The following is a 16,497-nucleotide window of genomic DNA, read 5'->3' on the forward strand; positions in this document are numbered from 1 at the left end:
TGGGGCACTCCACTTGATACCGGCTGCCAACTAGACATGGAGCCATTGATCACTACCCGTTGAGCCCGACAATCTAGCCAGCTTTCTATCCACCTTATAGTCCATTCATCCAGCCCATACTTCTTTAACTTGCTGGCAAGAATACTGTGGGAGACCGTGTCAAAAGCTTTGCTAAAGTCAAGAAACAACACGTCCACCACTTTCCCCTCATCCACAGAGCCAGTTATCTCATCATAGAAGGCAATTAGATTAGTCAGGCATGACTTGCCCTTGGTGAATCCATGCTGACTGTTCCTGATCACTTTCCTCTCCTCTAAGTGCTTCAGAATTGATTCCTTGAGGACCTGCTCCATGATTTTTCCAGGGACTGAGGTCAGGCTGACTGGCCTGTAGTTCCCAGGATCCTCCTCCGTCCCTTTTTTAAAGATGGGCACTACATTAGCCTTTTTCCAGTCGTCCGGGACTTCCCCCGATCGCCATGAGTTTTCAAAGATAATGGCCAATGGCTCTGCAATCACATCCGCCAACTCCTTTAGCACTCTCAGATGCAACGCATCCGGCCCCATGGACATGTGCTTGTCCAGCTTTTCTAAATAGTCGCGAACCACTTCGTTCTCCACAGAGGGCTGGTCACCTCCTCCCCATGCTGTGCTGCCCAGTGCAGTAGTCTGGGAGCTGACCTTGTTTGTTTGTGGAGTGTGCGACGGTGTGTGAGCCCTCACATCAGGCTGCGTCACTCTAACCCTCTCCAGGGAAAGGAAGGGCTGCAGAAAAGCATTAAGTGGTGAGTGGATGCAGTGCGCCAACACCAGCAGGCTGCTGGGACGGGTTACCCCCGTTTAACACTTTCCGCACCACGACTGCCCGCAGGGGTAGCCACGGTGCACTTTCTGCTGTTCTCGGCACAGCTGCTCAAATAATGAAGTTTTATTTCCAAATAATTATTTGACCCAAAGGTGCCAAAATCCACAACAATTATTATTCATAGCGAAGGAGTGGACCAGCTCTCATTCTCAGAGCTGGTTGGGCTGTCAGGCAGAATTTCCCGTTTGGTAACCTATCTGCAAGGCTTGTCTTTTAACTGGAGAAACCCCCGTGGTACAGCACCATCATGAGTTGCCCAAGAGCACAATGACTTGGAAAAGTTGCTGATCAGTGCATGAGTTTACTCATCCATAACATGGGCCTAACAAAAGTGTACCTACCTCCCGACTTTTCCTGTGTCGATTCTTGAGGCTTATTGAATTAATATTGGACATCTCAGCTCAGATTCCTCATACGCAGATGGCACGAAGCATCACTAACCTTCTCGTGCTTTTTCTGGTGGCTCCCCATCAGTGCTTGCCCCTTGCTCATGGTTGGGCTGCTGATCTTCGCAGGGCTTTTCTCTTCCACCGTGTCCTGTTGTAGGTCAAATGGCTCTGCTAGGAGTCCGTATTTTTCCTACATCTTCTAGTCTTCCTTAAAGCCACGTTTTCCCATCCCCTTCATATCTATCCTGTCTGGTCTCTCTTCTAACCCTTCCTGCTCCATCCAGCCTGGCGCCCTTGATTTCTCTCAGCAATTTACACCATTGCCTGAGCCCTTCTGCAATGGAAACGAGTTTCCATTCTGCCCCCATGTAGCCCTTTTTGTCTTTGTTCATAAACTGGACCAAGGTTTCTTCTGTTATTATTTCTTACTTAGAGGGGGTGTCTTCCTGTGTCGGAAGCTGTTAGTGTCTGCTAGATCAGGAACAGGAAACTGCTAAAAGGATTTTGCTAAGGACTTTCAGAATGTCCTTTTTTCCTTCAAAAGGAACCACTTACCTCTGTTTATCCACCCAGCCTTTAGCTCCCATTCCACTCAAACTTCTTATTAGGAGGCCCTCAAGTTTCCTCTTCGCTTATAGCTGCCTTCCTACAACCTGCCTCTCGAAGCTTATTGGGGGGAAAAACTGCTAGAGAAAAGTATTTTTATTATGTTGTTGTAGGACAGTCAAATATTTGCATGGGCAATTCAAGTTCTTAGTCAAATATTACACAGTGTGTTTTAGTTGTGAGATGATTGTCTAAACAACAACACGGAAATTATATATAACTATGCACCTTCTTTAAGGTTCATCTACATTGTACAGCCATGCATTGCCACTGAAATAACTAAAATACTGCTTTGGGGATCCACTGAGAAAGGAAATGCCTTTGCTAAAAGGGACTGTCAATCAAAACAAATAAAAAAGGGTAGAAGGACCTTGCCACTTGGGTAATACTAATCCCCCTTCCCAAGGCAGTCCTGTTTCTCAGAAAAAGACTTAATAGCAGAATGCGGAGGTGAGGTTTCATATCACTAAAGCGTTCATTACTTTTACAGACAATTTGCTATGAATTATTAGAATAAATACCAGATTGGTTGCCAGTTAAGTGATCAGAGCACATATCATGCCTTCTCATTGCTACCTGAATTTACTTCACATTTGAACTTGCAGGGTTCAGCAATTTGCACTGGGTCTCCCTAGCGATCAGTGCATAGTAGTGAATTTTTGCCATGGTTACAGGCAGCTGACTTTGAGGCAGGACATCTGGATTCTAGTCTTGCAACTTCCACAGATGTTATGTGCGACACTGTCAGTGAATTGGTTAACTTTCCCCACCCCCGTGCCTCAATTTACCTACTGCATTTGTAAAAATGAGGTAGGAATACCTATCTCATAGGCATCAGGAGGTTTATTTCATGGAAGTTGGTAAGGTCCTTTGAGATCCTTAGATGAGAAGGGCATAGCATTATTAAATTACTCTGTTGGCTCTTCATTGGTTAAATGAATGCTTGCTTCAATGTTCTGTATTTTCTTTGTTTAGCTGAAAACTTTGCAATTATTGTTACAGTAAAACCATTTGGAAAGCCACCTTTTCCCCTAAATGCCTCTGGATTTTCATGTTCATAGTCTTGTCTTACATTCACGTCTCAAAATGCACTTCCTGACAGGAGAGGTGGAGACAAGACTGTGGTGTGCAGAGGTGACATTGCAGAGGTGGGCTTGCTCTCACGGAAACGGGAGACAGGAGAGTTCCAGCGGCAGCATAGGATCCCAGTGACAAACAGGAGCTCTGACTTAAGGAGGGATCCAGGGGAGATGGATTTATGCTTGAGGATGCTCATTTTGACCCACAGACACTCTTCCCCCAGAAGCATTTTGGTGGAGATGAAAAACAAAAGCTAAATAAAGCAGCATTCGTTTTTCTAATACCCACCAAAACCCACCAGGCTTGTCTCAGGCCATGGCAGTGAAGTAACAGCAGGATGCGCTTTCCCTTCTCAGAACAAAGGGACTAACCCAGCACTTCTAGGCACGCGATCCAGGCGATGTTTAGGACCGATTGCATTGCACTGCACCCTTCCAGCACCGGCCTGCTCCAAAGCTGTGTTCATCTCACATTGCCTGTGGTGAAAACGTGTGTCTGTCCAAGTGTGATTTTCACCACCACAGAATCAAACGGGTCCCCTCTCCTGAATTCCTGACATGGCTCAGTTTGTCTTCTCCTGCCGCGCTGTCCAAAAGACGTGACCGGAGCTGCACTTTGCGCTGCTGGTAGCAGAACCGTTCTACTTCAGACATAACAATTGTAACAGTACTGGGAATAACGAGAGGCAATTAATTGTCACTCCACTGAGTCTCCATTGGTGTTTAATGACTGGAAGATGTCACACGTTGGCCAGTCATTAGCTGAAAGGAGCCCTGTGATTGGCCACCAGACAGCTGGCATTCTTTCTTTTTACAGAGTAGAGTCTTTGAGTGATTTTTGAGATATTTTCAGCGTCGAAGGGACGATAAGTATTATTCCTCTGTGAGGGCTGAAGAAGAGACAGTGTTATTCTCTCAGCTAGAGCGATTGGCTCTTTCCACCTGCTCGAAAACAGCAACCTGACTAAACAAGCAAAAAATTAAAGGGACCAGCTGTGTCCTTGCTCCTGGAGTGCTGGCGGGGTGCACGGGTGAGAAGCTCAGAAACCAAGGAACTGGGTGGGTATGGTATAAGAACTTGAACAAAAGGGAATGGAAATGCAGGTGCAATGTCATAAAAGCCACTGGCGAAGCGTGTGTAGCCGGGGGAGGGCAAGCACCCTCTAGCTGGGGATCCAGAGGATGTATGAGAGACAGGTGCAGCTCTCCTACAGAGCACTCAGCCCGTTAGCACTGCCAACCCCACGGGTTCAAAGAGTCATGAGACCGGCGTACAGAGCATGAGATCAACACCTACCATCTTTAGATGCCTTGAAGAATCTGGCCCCCCAAAATCACAACTGGTCTAAGTCATGATATTATTTTCCAGAAACAACAGCTGTTGGGTTCTTTTTCTTTGACTTCTGGTTTCGGCGCCCTCGGAGTAGTTTGCATTTTCAGGCTTTTCGCTACAACAACACAAGGCTAAAAACTTAAAACAAACAAAAAGCAAAAGCTGAGATCCTAAGGAAATCATTTGCCTGCAGGAAGTGGGGCTTTAAGAACACCAAATACCACAGGAGCTGGCAAGACTGAGGCTCACGAAATCGCCAGCAAAGAGCAAGCTGACTGTCACCCCCCACACCTGTACTGTTCACACCTGCTAGTGAAAAGCGTGACAAATGCCTCGGCCAGAACCTACTGCCAGGTGCCCCGGCCAGCTGCAGTCTCCTTCCTTAGAGGTTTTTAAGGTCAGGCTTGACAAAGCCCTGGCTGGGATGATTTAACTGGGAATTGGTCCTGCTTCGAGCAGGGGGTTGGACTAGATGACCTTCTGGGGTCCCTTCCAACCCTGATATTCTATGATTCCCACCCCCTTTCTTGGCCATAGAAGGATCAATGCTGCACAGAGCCCCCCATGGTCCCTCCAGGGATGGGGAAGAAGCCAGGCTGCCTCTAGAAGCCAAAGTCTCCAATGTCAGCCTTGTTTTACAGCGGGGGGACGGGGAGGGAGGAGAAAAAAGAGGACGGGCAGAGAAGGGGGAGGGGAGGAAGACGGGCAGAGGGGGGATTAGTGGGGGGAGGAGGATGGCTCCCCTGCCCCCGAGCTAGGCTGTGGGATGTGAATGCGGCTCCGGTAGGATCTGCCCGCCTAGGGCTCCCTTGGGAGAGAAACCCCCAGAGGCTGTGTGGCTCTGGGATCCCGCTCCCGGCCCCGGCAGACCGAGGGGCCACTGACGCCCCTTCCTCCCCAGACCGGTGCGGGCAGCGGGCGGGGACCCCCCGGTGCCCGGGCTGAGCCTGGCCCCCGGACAAGGGGGCGGGCGGGTCCCCCTGCCCCGACTCCCGTGGGCTCGCCGTGCAGCCGGGATCCAGCCGCGGGCAGGAGGGAGGAGCCGCCGGCGCCCGGGACCCCCCGCGGGAGGCGGGGGCAGGGCTCACTCCTCTCCGGCACGGACGCGGGGCCGGACGCGGAGCCGGGGCAGCGGGACCCCCCGCTCCGGGGCGATGAGCCGGGCGGCGCAGGGGACCCGGCTCCCCGCAGGGGCGCGTCGCTGAGCCAGCCCGGCCGGGAGCGGCGGCGGCGGCCCCATGCAGGCCAGGGGCCGGTACCTGCTGGCGGGGCTGGCCGCCTGCCTGCTGGCGGGGCTCTACCTGCGGCCGGGGCGCCGGCGGGCGGCAGCCGCCTCCCCGCCGGAGCCGGAGCCGGAGCCGGAGCCGCGCCGGGGCAGCGCCCTGGCGGCGGGGCCGGCGGAGGCGGGCGGCGGGCGGCGGGCGCGGGGCGGCGCGGGGCCGGCGGGCGGGCGCTGCCGCATGGAGACCTGCTTCGACTTCAGCCGCTGCCGGCGCCACGGCTTCCGCGTCTACGTCTACCCGGCCCGGGGCCGCCTCTCGGAGCCCCAGCGCCGGGTGCTGCGCAGCCTGCGGGGCTCCCGCTTCTACACGCCCGAGCCCGGCCGCGCCTGCCTCTTGGTGCTGCCGCTGGAGCGCGGCCGGCGGAGCCCCGACGCCCCGGCCCGCCCGCCCCACTGGAACGGCGGCCGCAACCACCTGCTCTTCAGCCTCCACCGCGACGGGCCGCTGGGCTTCGAGCCGGGCCAGGCGCTGCTGGCCCAGGCCGGCCCGGGGGCGCCCGGCTTCCGGCCCCGCTTCGACGTCTCGCTGCCGCTCTTCCCCCGCCGGCTCCCGCAGCGGGGCGGCGCCCGGGCCGGCCCCTTCCCCGCGCCCCGCCGCTACCTGCTGGTCTTCGAGGGCCAGCGCTCCCCGAGCGGCCTCGGCGCCGAGACCCGCGCCGCCCTGCGCCACCTGCACAACGGCCGCGACCTGCTGCTGCTCACCGCCTGCCGGCCCGGCCCGGGCGCCCGCTGCGACCGCCCCGCCGCCGACGACGCCCGGTGAGCGCCCCCTGCCCGGCCGGGCCGCCCGCGCTGCGCTTCGGGGAGGGGGCGGCTTTCTCCGAGCTCCCCGGCCCCTTCGCACTTCCCCACGTCGGGGAGTCGCTCCCTGCTGGCCAAAGCGACGAGGAGCCCTTGTGGCGCCTTGGAGACTCACACCTTTATTTGGGCACAAGCTTGGGTGGGCTAAAATTCCCTCCAGGGCTGGGTTTTAGCCCGCCAAAGCTTATGCTCAGATAAATGTTTGTTCCTCTCTAAGGTGCTACAAGGACGCCTCCTTGTTTTTGCTGAAACAGACTAACCGGCTTCTGGTCTGAAGCCTGCAGGCCCTTCTGCCTGGCTGGGCATTTGCTCCCCCGGGGCAGGGTTGTTGACAGACCAGGTTTAACCAGCCCCCACCACGTTAAGCCCATTTTAGCAGCTCCTGTAGATGGGGCAAGTGGTGTTTAAACACAGGTTAGCTTGAGGTAGCTGTGTTTAAAACGCTCTTAGGTTAAGTTTAGTCATGGTTAACAATCACCGCTTGCAAGGGGGCTGGAACCAGGGTGGCTGCCGCACCCTGTGGCTTGAAGTGGTTGCCGTCCTATCCAGGGTTTACAGGTTTGTTCAGTGGCTCTCAGCCCCTCTCTGTAAAAATTGTTCCAACCCACTGCCCACTAACCTATTTGTAACACCCCAGGACTTGTCCACCCCAAGGGAAAATCGTGTTTAACATCTTGTTAAATGCCCCCCATTGCAGACAGGTGAGGCATTTCTGTCACTTCGCTTTGCAACTCAGGCGAGGTGGTGTTCTTGGAGGCTTGGAGCGTGGCAGGCCGAGAAAACAAACCTGTGAAAGGAGCACTTTGGGAGGTGTTATTTTTCTCCTGATCAGCTGCATGGCTGTCAGCGGAGATAATCCAATGCTTCTAAGCCCCAACGACGCAAATTCAGTTAAAGCTCAATCCGGAGTTGTGGGGAGAGGGAAAGACGCTATTAGATTCAAAGTTACACATAATGCACCCAAAGAAAGGGGAGCGCTGATAAACCTGGAAAGCCAAGCTCTCCCGAACACGCTAGTATGAGAGACCCAGGAGCTTTAGGCAGTTCTTTGATTTGAGTTTGAATCTAAACTTGACATCAGAGCTGTCAAAAGAAATTGCATTGAATTAAACAGATACACTGATATTTGTGTTAATTTACAAAGCGGAGACTCTCTATGCTTAGTGTCCCATCCTGTTGAGTTTTCTAGTTCATTGAGTGGTCTCTGGTGATAATTTCCCTGGTAAACTCCTGCTGTGTGTTGGCAAATTTAAAAGGAATCAAGAAAGCTGACTGGTGGGGAGAGGGAACGGTTAGAGGTCAAAGAATATTCAAACGGAATTTCTAGTGTGATATGCGTAGTGTGTCTGTCTACAGCTACACACAGCGTCTACACAGTCTGTTTCTAATGCTTTATGGCTATATCCAAAGGCAGAGTTAGCTGTAAAAGGATCAGAGCTCTTGCCCTTGCGAAAAGTTGCTTGCAAATAACATTGAGAGCACTTGTGGGTTTTTTAATAGTCATCTAATTATGTGGTTCTTTGAGAACTTCCCCTCACAGATGCTTTCTGCCGTTGGCTGCAGTCTGTGACCTGGTTGCTAGCAGTGACCAGTGGAGCGATGAGCTCTGCATGCCTATAAAGGGTGCGTGGTTCCCAAACACATCAATTCCTTTCCACTGCCCGACCCCTCCTGGCTCGGGATTGTCTTGCACTAGCCTTTGTTTAAGGTACTTTTCATGTCTGCTAGCATTGGTGTTGTTTAATTGTGGTTTGTAGCTTCAGGTGTCTCTCTGGTGCAGTTTATTAGGCTGCCAGAGCCTGGTCTCAGGTATGGGGGAGCGCTGGGAGTCAGATTCGAGCTTTGGGAGTCCTGTAATGCCGCTCTCAGCGGAGGAGCCAGAGGTCTAGCTGCCTCTGCTGGGTTGGAGAGGGATACGCTCAGTGATGAGCTGCCAAAATCTGAACAACCGGTTCCCTCCTCACCCCACGAGGGGGTAGTGGCCCGCCCCCCTGGGACTCCTGCCCCATCCAACCCCCCCCCCCATGTTCCTTGATGCCACCCCCCCCGGATCCCTGTCCCCTGACTGGCCCCAGAACCGGGCAGGAGGGTCTCGTGGGCCACCGTAGTGGGTGCCCACCCCGCCCTGCCCCTAAGAGCCAGAGGGACCTGCCAGGGGTGAGGTGGGGAGTCCTGGCGGTGCTTACCTGGGGCGGCTCCCGGGAAGCATCCGACAGGTCCCTCTGGCTCCTGGGGGCAGGGTAGCGTAGCTGGGGGGGAGCAGGGGGAGTGGCTGCTCCCCCCAAAAGTGGCGCTTTAGGCAGAGCCCCCATCGGCAGCTCCCCGCCCCAGCACACCTCCGCTCCGCCTCCTCCCCGGAACGCGCCACCCCGCCCTTCTTCTCTGCGCCCCCCCCCCGGCTTCCCGCGAATCAGCTGTTGGCGTGGGAAGCCGGGGAGGGCTGAGAAGCAGGCGGCAGTTTCACACTCAGACTGAGGGTGGCGGAGGTGAGCTGGAGCGGTTCCCCTGCGCCCCCCGGGTTACCTGCTGCAGCACGGGTGGCCCTCCTCATGCCCCCCCTGCCCCAGCTCACCTCTGCTCCGCCTCCCTGGGCCTGAGTGGGAAGCCACCGCCTGCTTCTCAGCCCTCCCAGGCTTCCTGCGCGAACAGCTGATTCTGTTTTTCCCTTGGGTGCTCGAGCCCCGGAGCACCCACGGAGTCAGCACCTAAGGTGCCACTTTTGGCCGGTTGTAAGGGCTTCTAAATTTAACAACCGGTTCCCGCGAACTGGCTCCAGCCCACCACTGGATACGTCGCTAGCCCTTGCTCTGCCTATGTTGCAAAGGCACTGGAGGATAGAGCCGGCCAATGAGATCTAGAGTAGTTCCCCTCTGAGACGTCCTTTGTGTCCCCAGCAGGACCCTGTAGCTAAAGAGAGCTGATAAAGGGCACATGAGCCCAACTGGGGAATCCTCTCAAAACAGGTTCAAGGCTCCTGGTACCCGGAAGCTTTCAGTTCTCTCTAAACCCACAGGCCTGAGCCAAGTACGCTGTTGGTGCCAGATCAGCATTTAGTGTCACAGAGGGGCTTTGTCCTGTATCTTACTCGCGTAGTGATAGGGGCTTTGTATCCCATAGCCCCAACACCTCCCTGTCCCTCTCCATCCTTATGGACCCAAAGTCCTTGGCTTTGGCTCTGGACTATTTCTGAGCCTGATGCCCCATCTCTTGGGTCCCTTGGAGAAGCTGGCCTGGGAAGAAGTGCAGACCCCATCACTAACGCACTAAAGGACAACTTGCTTTCTTGTTGTCACAAGCGTGTCCCTGACTGTGCTACCAAAGGATCCTTTGTAGTCTCATGTGAAATTCTGTAAGGTGTAGCTCATGACTGCAACAGTCACTGCTGGTAAATGGCCCTGGACTTGAGGCAAGACATTTGTCTCCCAAAGTGGGGGGGTCTGTGAGGGCAACACGCACAAAGATGATCAGTTAGTTCCCTATCCTGCAATGAGTTCTGTCAAGTGGTGAGACCTGGCCATTCAGAGCTCACTGCAGGATCAAGCCTTCAGTAAGTAACTTCTCCTTCTATAGCTGACACTGTCCATGCACTATATGCATGTTGTCTAGTGGTGCTTGTTTGTGATGCTTGTGTTCGAATTTAGTAATGTGGATAAAGTTAGGTGCATAGATTCATATTGTGAGCATACTGACATATGTCTGACTGTTTCTTGAGTTTCAGTATGTGATGATTTTGAGACCCATTTCTCCGGAGCAAGTGGGGGTGTCATTTAGCAACAATAATTTTTAAAAGCGTCTTTAAATAGTAGTGTTTTTCCTGAATCATTTTAAATATGAACTTGGTATTTTATATTGAATGGAAATCAGAAAGACAGTTATTCTTTCAGTTATTTTATAGTTGGGTACGGATAGAAGTTGTACATTTTTTTAAGGGGAAAAGAGTGTTTATTGTTCGTTGTTGAGGACTCAGTCTGAATTTGTGCTTCTTAAAAGGAGAGCGACTCTAGGCAATAATAGCTTTAGGAAGAGTTTGAAATGACTTGCCCGTTGTTCCCACATCTGGAGAGAATAAAGGTTCATAGGTTGATTTTTAGTATATGTAAAGCTGTGGACATGTTTCCTATTTGCCTTAAACAGGAATGGATTGCAAAATTGGGTACATATATATTACATTTCTATAGTACATTTTCCATTATAAATTCAGAAAGCCAGTTTGATAAATAATGTGGGTGGCTAACTTTTTACCTGCTCTTATCAATAAAATGAGACACATGGAAATGAAGATGGAACAAAAGTATGGAGGGGGCAATACAGATACTTACTGGAAAAAAAAAATCTTGTTTTCAGGCAACAAGATTGGGCAATGTAGAAGAGTTGAGATTCACCAGCGTGGCGCCTCCTGCTGGTCGTCTGGGAATTAGCTCTTTCCAGCCTCAGAGCACCTCCTTCTGGCTGGTGTCTCGCCTGCTTCAGGCCAAGGACACCTGCTTCAGGCCCCGTGTCCCTCCCGGACCCCGGTGCCCCTTTACCTCGGGGTTCTGCCCCAGCAGTAACCCCACGCTCTAGATCTCCCATCCCAGGAGAACCCCCAACTCTCTAACCCCCACCTTGCCTCAGTGGCTACTGCCAGTCATCATCTAGCCCCCTCTCGGGCAGCCCCAGTACCTTTCGTAGGCCTTCACCAAGGCCTCCAGCCTGGGAGTTTACCAGGCTGGAGCTCCCCAACTCTGCTTTGCCCTTCCCCAGCACTGCTCCGCTTCAGGTACCTTGCTCCCAGGCAGCTAGGTTCATCTCTCTCCAGAGAGAGAGAGACTCTTCCCAGCCCCTCCCTGGGCCCTTATAACAGGGCCAGGTGTGGCCTGATTGGGGCGTGGCCCCAGCTGTGGCTGCTTCCCCAATCAGCCTAGTCTTCTTTTCTTTCAGGAGGGGGGTAACTGCCCCGCTACAGGCAAGCATTCAAAAAATGCTACCCATGTCCTCTTACTGTGTGCATCTTCAACCTTATTGTAAGTGTATTTTTTAGAGTTCAACAATTGATTTTACAGTATGGAAAAATTAAACCCTGTTAAAGATGGAGCCATTCTTGCACATGAATATATATTGAAACAAGACCAATCTGTTTCTAATAATACTGGTTCTGTTGCTGAAAAGCCTACAGTCCTTTGAAGGTCAGCACTTAACAATAAATTCTGTACCTGGGGCTTTCATTACCTCCGTGATTGAAAATTGCATTCCAAGCGTAGGTCTTATTTACTGTAGGACACCTGGAATGATAGAAAGGCTGTTCTTGTGGAGAAGATGTCCTGGAAGAGGAAAGAGATCCATGAGTAAAACCATCAGAGATGTATAGGAGAACCTCGGCGTTATGAACACCTCTTGAATGGAGGTTGTTCATGTCATGGGGTCCCCGGGCGATGCTCTGGAATTGCTCCCCATGAAGCCAGGAAGGACTCTGGGGAAGTCTCCTTTCTGTGAGCAGCCTGTCTGCAGGACACACAGCTCATATAGCTTCCACCTTCCTGGGTCTGACCTTGGAGCATTCAGCATCCTCTCCCCCTCCGTGCGCTTCCCACAGCGAGTCCGCTCAGGCAGGGTTCTGGGGAAGCCAGAGGGTCCTGCCCCCCAACTCCGCAGTCAGACGTGACTCTCAGCCAGCCAGTAAAACAGGTTTATTAGACGACAGGAACATGGTCTAAAACAGAGCTTGTAGATGCAGAGAACCGGACCCCTCAGCTGGGTCCATTTTGGGGGCAGTGAGCCAGACAACCACGTCTGCACTTCACTCCATGTCTCCAGCCAGCCCCCAAACTGACTCTCTCCTGCCCCCCCCTCCTCTGGGCTTTGTCCTTTCCCAGGCTAGGAGGTCACCTGATTCCTTTGTTCTCCAACCCTTTAGCTCTCACCTTGCAGGGGGGAAGGGCCCAGGCCATCAATGGTCAGGAAATAGGGTGTTGGCCATTCTCTGTGTCCAGACCCCTGCACACACCTGCCCTCTAGGGCTCTGCAGTGATCATACACCCTTACCCCACCCCCTAGAGACTTAAGAACTCCTAGGGGAAACTGAGGCACCTCCACAATATTCGGAGGAAACATTAAGAACAGTCCCACTTTGTCACAGTTCATTACTCTGAAATGTCCATAATTCTGTTCTTTCAAAAGTTTACAACTGAACAGTGACGTAATTCAACTTTGAAACTCTACTGTGCAGAAGAAAAATGCTGCTTTTAAACCATCTGAATTTAAATGAAACAAGCACAGAGACAGTTTCCTTCCCTTGTCAAATCCTTATTTTTAAACTTTCCCTTTATTTTGTTCATAGTTTATACTTAACACAGCACTGCACTGTATTTGCTCGTGTGTGTGTGTGTGCGTTTCTCTACTGCTGCATGATTGCGTGCTTCCGGTTCCAAATGGGGGGTGGGGTTGACCGATCAGTTCGTAACTCTGGAGTTCGTAACTCTGAGGTTCTACAATCCCAGGTATCTGGATTTCTTGCGATCCATCAGACTTTTGAATCCTGTTGCCTTTTCAGATTCACCCCACTTGCACAAAGAAGAAAAATGCACTTACATGTATTTGTTAGACAGGCAAATGTTCCTAGATCGCTTGTTAGAAAGGCATTTGGCAACTACCCTTGAGTAATACTTTTGTTTTGAAAAATTCTTCTTGTGACCGTTGCTCAGTTCATTAGCGAATATTTGAACAAGTGCTTTGAAATATAAAGCCCTCTATGTATTATCGCCATTTTAAGTATCCGTGTCTCATGCTGTCTCATGGCATTGATGGAGCATGAGATCTTGTACCCCACTTGTCTCTTAGGGAATTCCCCTTCAGGCCTACCGTGCCATCAGGTAACTGGTTTGGTAATTGGTGGCATTCTGCATAAGTCCTTCGTCCTTTGAAGCTCTCCTAGCGGGATGGCTGAACACACAATGAGAGATTTAACCTGTGTTTATGGGCTTGATAAATGGCAGTTACTCTGGGTAAACAATTGTGTTAACTCGGTAAACAATTTTTAATGCTGGTCTTTTTTGCATGTTAAGAATGAGCTCTGTCAGGAAAAACCTTAGTGCATACACATAGTTATTGCTGAGCTTAAAATATCAGTATCCACATTTTATTATAAAAAGAAAAGGAGTACTTGTGGCACCTTAGAGACTAACCAATTTATTTGAGCATGAGCTTTCGTGAGCTACAGCTCACTTCATCGGATGCATACCGTGGAAACTGCAGCAGACTTTATATACACACAGAGAATATGAAACAATACCTCCTCCCACCCCACTGTCCTGCTGGTAATAGCTTATCTAAAGTGATCAACAGGTGGGCCATTTCCAGCACAAATCCAGGTTTTCTCACCCTCCACCCCCCCACACAAATTCACACAAATTCTGGATTTGAAGTTTTTTTGTTTTAAGATAGCGACCTTCATGTCTGTGATTGCGTGACCAGAGAGATTGAAGTGTCTGTGATTGCCTGACCAGTCGGAGAACACTTCAATCTCTCTGGTCACGCAATCACAGACATGAAGGTCGCTATCTTAAAACAAAAAAACTTCAAATCCAGACTCCAGCGAGAAACTGCTGAATTGGAATTCATTTGCAAATTGGATACTATTAATTTAGGCTTAAATAGAGACTGGGAGTGGCTAAGTCATTATGCAAGGTAGCCTATTTCCCCTTGTTTTTTCCTACCCCCCCCCCCCCAGATGTTCTGGTTTAACTTGGATTTAAACTTGGAGAGTGGTCAGTTTGGATGAGCTATTACCAGCAGGAGAGTGAGTTTGTGTGTGTGGTTTTTGGGAGGGGGGTGAGGGGGTGAGAGAACCTGGATTTGTGCAGGAAATGGCCCAACTTGATTATCATGCACATTGTGTAAAGAGTTGTCACTTTGGATGGGCTATCACCAGCAGGAGAGTGAATTTGTGTGGGGGGGTGGAGGGTGAGAAAACCTGGATTTGTGCTGGAAATGGCCCAACCTGATGATCACTTTAGATAAGCTATTACCAGCAGGACAGTGGGGTGGGAGGAGGTATTGTTTCATATTCTCTGTGTGTATATAAAGTCTGCTGCAGTTTCCACGGTATGCATCCGATGAAGTGAGCTGTAGCTCACGAAAGCTCATGCTCAAATAAATTGGTTAGTCTCTAAGGTGCCACAAGTACTCCTTTTCTTTTTGCGAATACAGACTAACACGGCTGTTACTCTGAAACCTGACATTTTATTATGAACTTTTTCCAAGCTAACAATTTACCATATAATCGTGCTCTTTTATAATCAAGTTAAAGTATAAGAAGGTCTCAAAAGTGGAAGTCTTTTTTTTTGGTTATCAATTTTTGGGAGGGAGGAAAATTTCCATTTTATCTACACTGTGACTTTGGCCGCTGTGTGCCTCAGTTTCCCATCTGTACAATGGGGATAATAGCACTGCCTGCCTAATAGGGGTGTTGTGACGATAAATTCATTAAATATTGTGAAGCGCTCAGATAGTACAGTGATCGGGCCAGATAAGCACCTAAGATAGTTAGAAGGCCTGGTCTAAACACAAAGATGCCCCAATTAAAAAGTGTGACTTTAAACTGATTTAGTTAAACTGGTGCAGTTCTTTGTGTGGATGCTCTTAAATCAGTTTAAGTGTGTCCACATGGGGGGGGGGGGGGGTTTGGACTGATTTAACCTAAATAGTTTTCTAAACTAATTTACTTCCATCAGTAGACAAATTGTGTGCAGCCAAGCCGGAAAGGCAGGGTTGTTATTATTTAACCTTAAATGCACCAACAACTTTACTGTTGAATTTAGTGGTGGTGAAAGGTGCTGGATTGAGAAATCATAAGAGACTGAAGCCTTCTGCTCATGGAAGAGGTACAGCACAGACACCGGAAATGCAAACTGCACCTCACATGCCCTCATCCTCAGTAGCTGGCAGCCCTGACCTGGGAGGGCTGAGGCGGGATTTGGTTTCCAGGCCTAGTCACCTCTGGGCACCTCTTTGGAGTCTTCTGACAAGGGGCACTGCCATGTAACGTGAGCCTCTGCAGGTTGGTGCGTGGCTGCTTGTCAGCTAAGAACTGGACTGAGAATATCCGTTCATTTCAAGCAGGCCATCGAGCAGCCATCGGATGGCCCTAACCTTTGGTCACTGGGATGGATGATCTAGCAGGGATGCAGTGTATCCTGTCCTCCCAGTCTGCTGGAAAGCTTGTTTTAAAATTCCATATGGCCAAGACAGAGTGTCATGAATGTAACGACTGCATTTGTAGAGTCTCTGCTGTCTATAGAGCTAACACTGGTTTTAAAAAGGCAGAAATAACAGCATATGAATGTTGCTACATGGGTTAAAACCCCTGATTTCAATTTGATCCAATTGAGCTACAGCTTGTAATCGTGTTTTTCTGAAATGATTTTATTTTTTCCTATCGCAGATGAAAATGTGAAGCATTTTTCATTAGCAGAACCTTACTGAGCTTCCACAGCTATCTGGGGCTCCTATAAGATGATTGAAATTCTGGTATTTCTCTGTCAGTCGGGAAGGTTAATGCCTGATGATTATATTCATTGTTTGATGTCTCGGCCGTGCCAAGAACTAGTAACGGGAAAGTTTAGAATTCTTCCTCCACCTGCCAACGAGGCCCTGGGAATGTTTCCAGTTTTACATTAGTACAGATAGTAGTTCTAAATTTAGAACACTTTCCCTCCAGTTACCGTGGGAATTTAGGACTTGATGCAGCAAGGTGCTGAGGTACTTCCTCTCTTGACAGCAAAACCAAACAGTTTCCCCTCCCCCATGTCTTTCCTTAATGGGTTCAGCTTGTCCTCTTCCATCCTGGAACTCTTTGGCTCTTAGGACAGATCGGGGCCTCTAAACCATCTCTAGGCTAAACGTCTCATTCTTCATGGTCATTACGCCAGCTAGGAGGGTCTCAAGTTTTAGGAACTAATGGCCAATCCACCATATTTCACAAAGACTAGGAGGTATTTCAGCCTCACCCCAGATTTCTTACCCAATGTATATCAGACTTTCACTTCCGACAGCGTATACCACTGCTTGTGATTTTTCCCCAAGGCCCCATAACTGTTCTGGGGAGGCGAGGTTTCATATTCTGGATGTTAAGAGCTGTTAGCTGCTACCTAGATGGACCCGGACCAT

The 16,497-nt window shown here is 50.5% G+C and overlaps 1 protein-coding gene across 1 annotated transcript in view; it reads left to right on the forward strand.

The window, feature by feature from the left end:
• The first annotated feature begins 5,721 nt into the window (after nt 1–5,721).
• LOC125634923 (exostosin-1-like) overlaps nt 5,722–16,497 on the forward strand; it is a 178,894-nt gene continuing 168,118 nt past the window's right edge. Inside the window, exon 1 of the mRNA XM_048846259.2 lies at nt 5,722–6,312. Within this exon, the coding sequence (XP_048702216.2) occupies nt 5,732–6,312 (581 nt within the window). The 5' untranslated portion in view covers nt 5,722–5,731. The remainder of the gene's footprint in view (nt 6,313–16,497) is intronic.

The sequence above is a fragment of the Caretta caretta genome, chromosome 3, assembly GCF_965140235.1.
Source record: "Caretta caretta isolate rCarCar2 chromosome 3, rCarCar1.hap1, whole genome shotgun sequence".
NCBI lineage: Eukaryota > Metazoa > Chordata > Testudines > Cheloniidae > Caretta > Caretta caretta.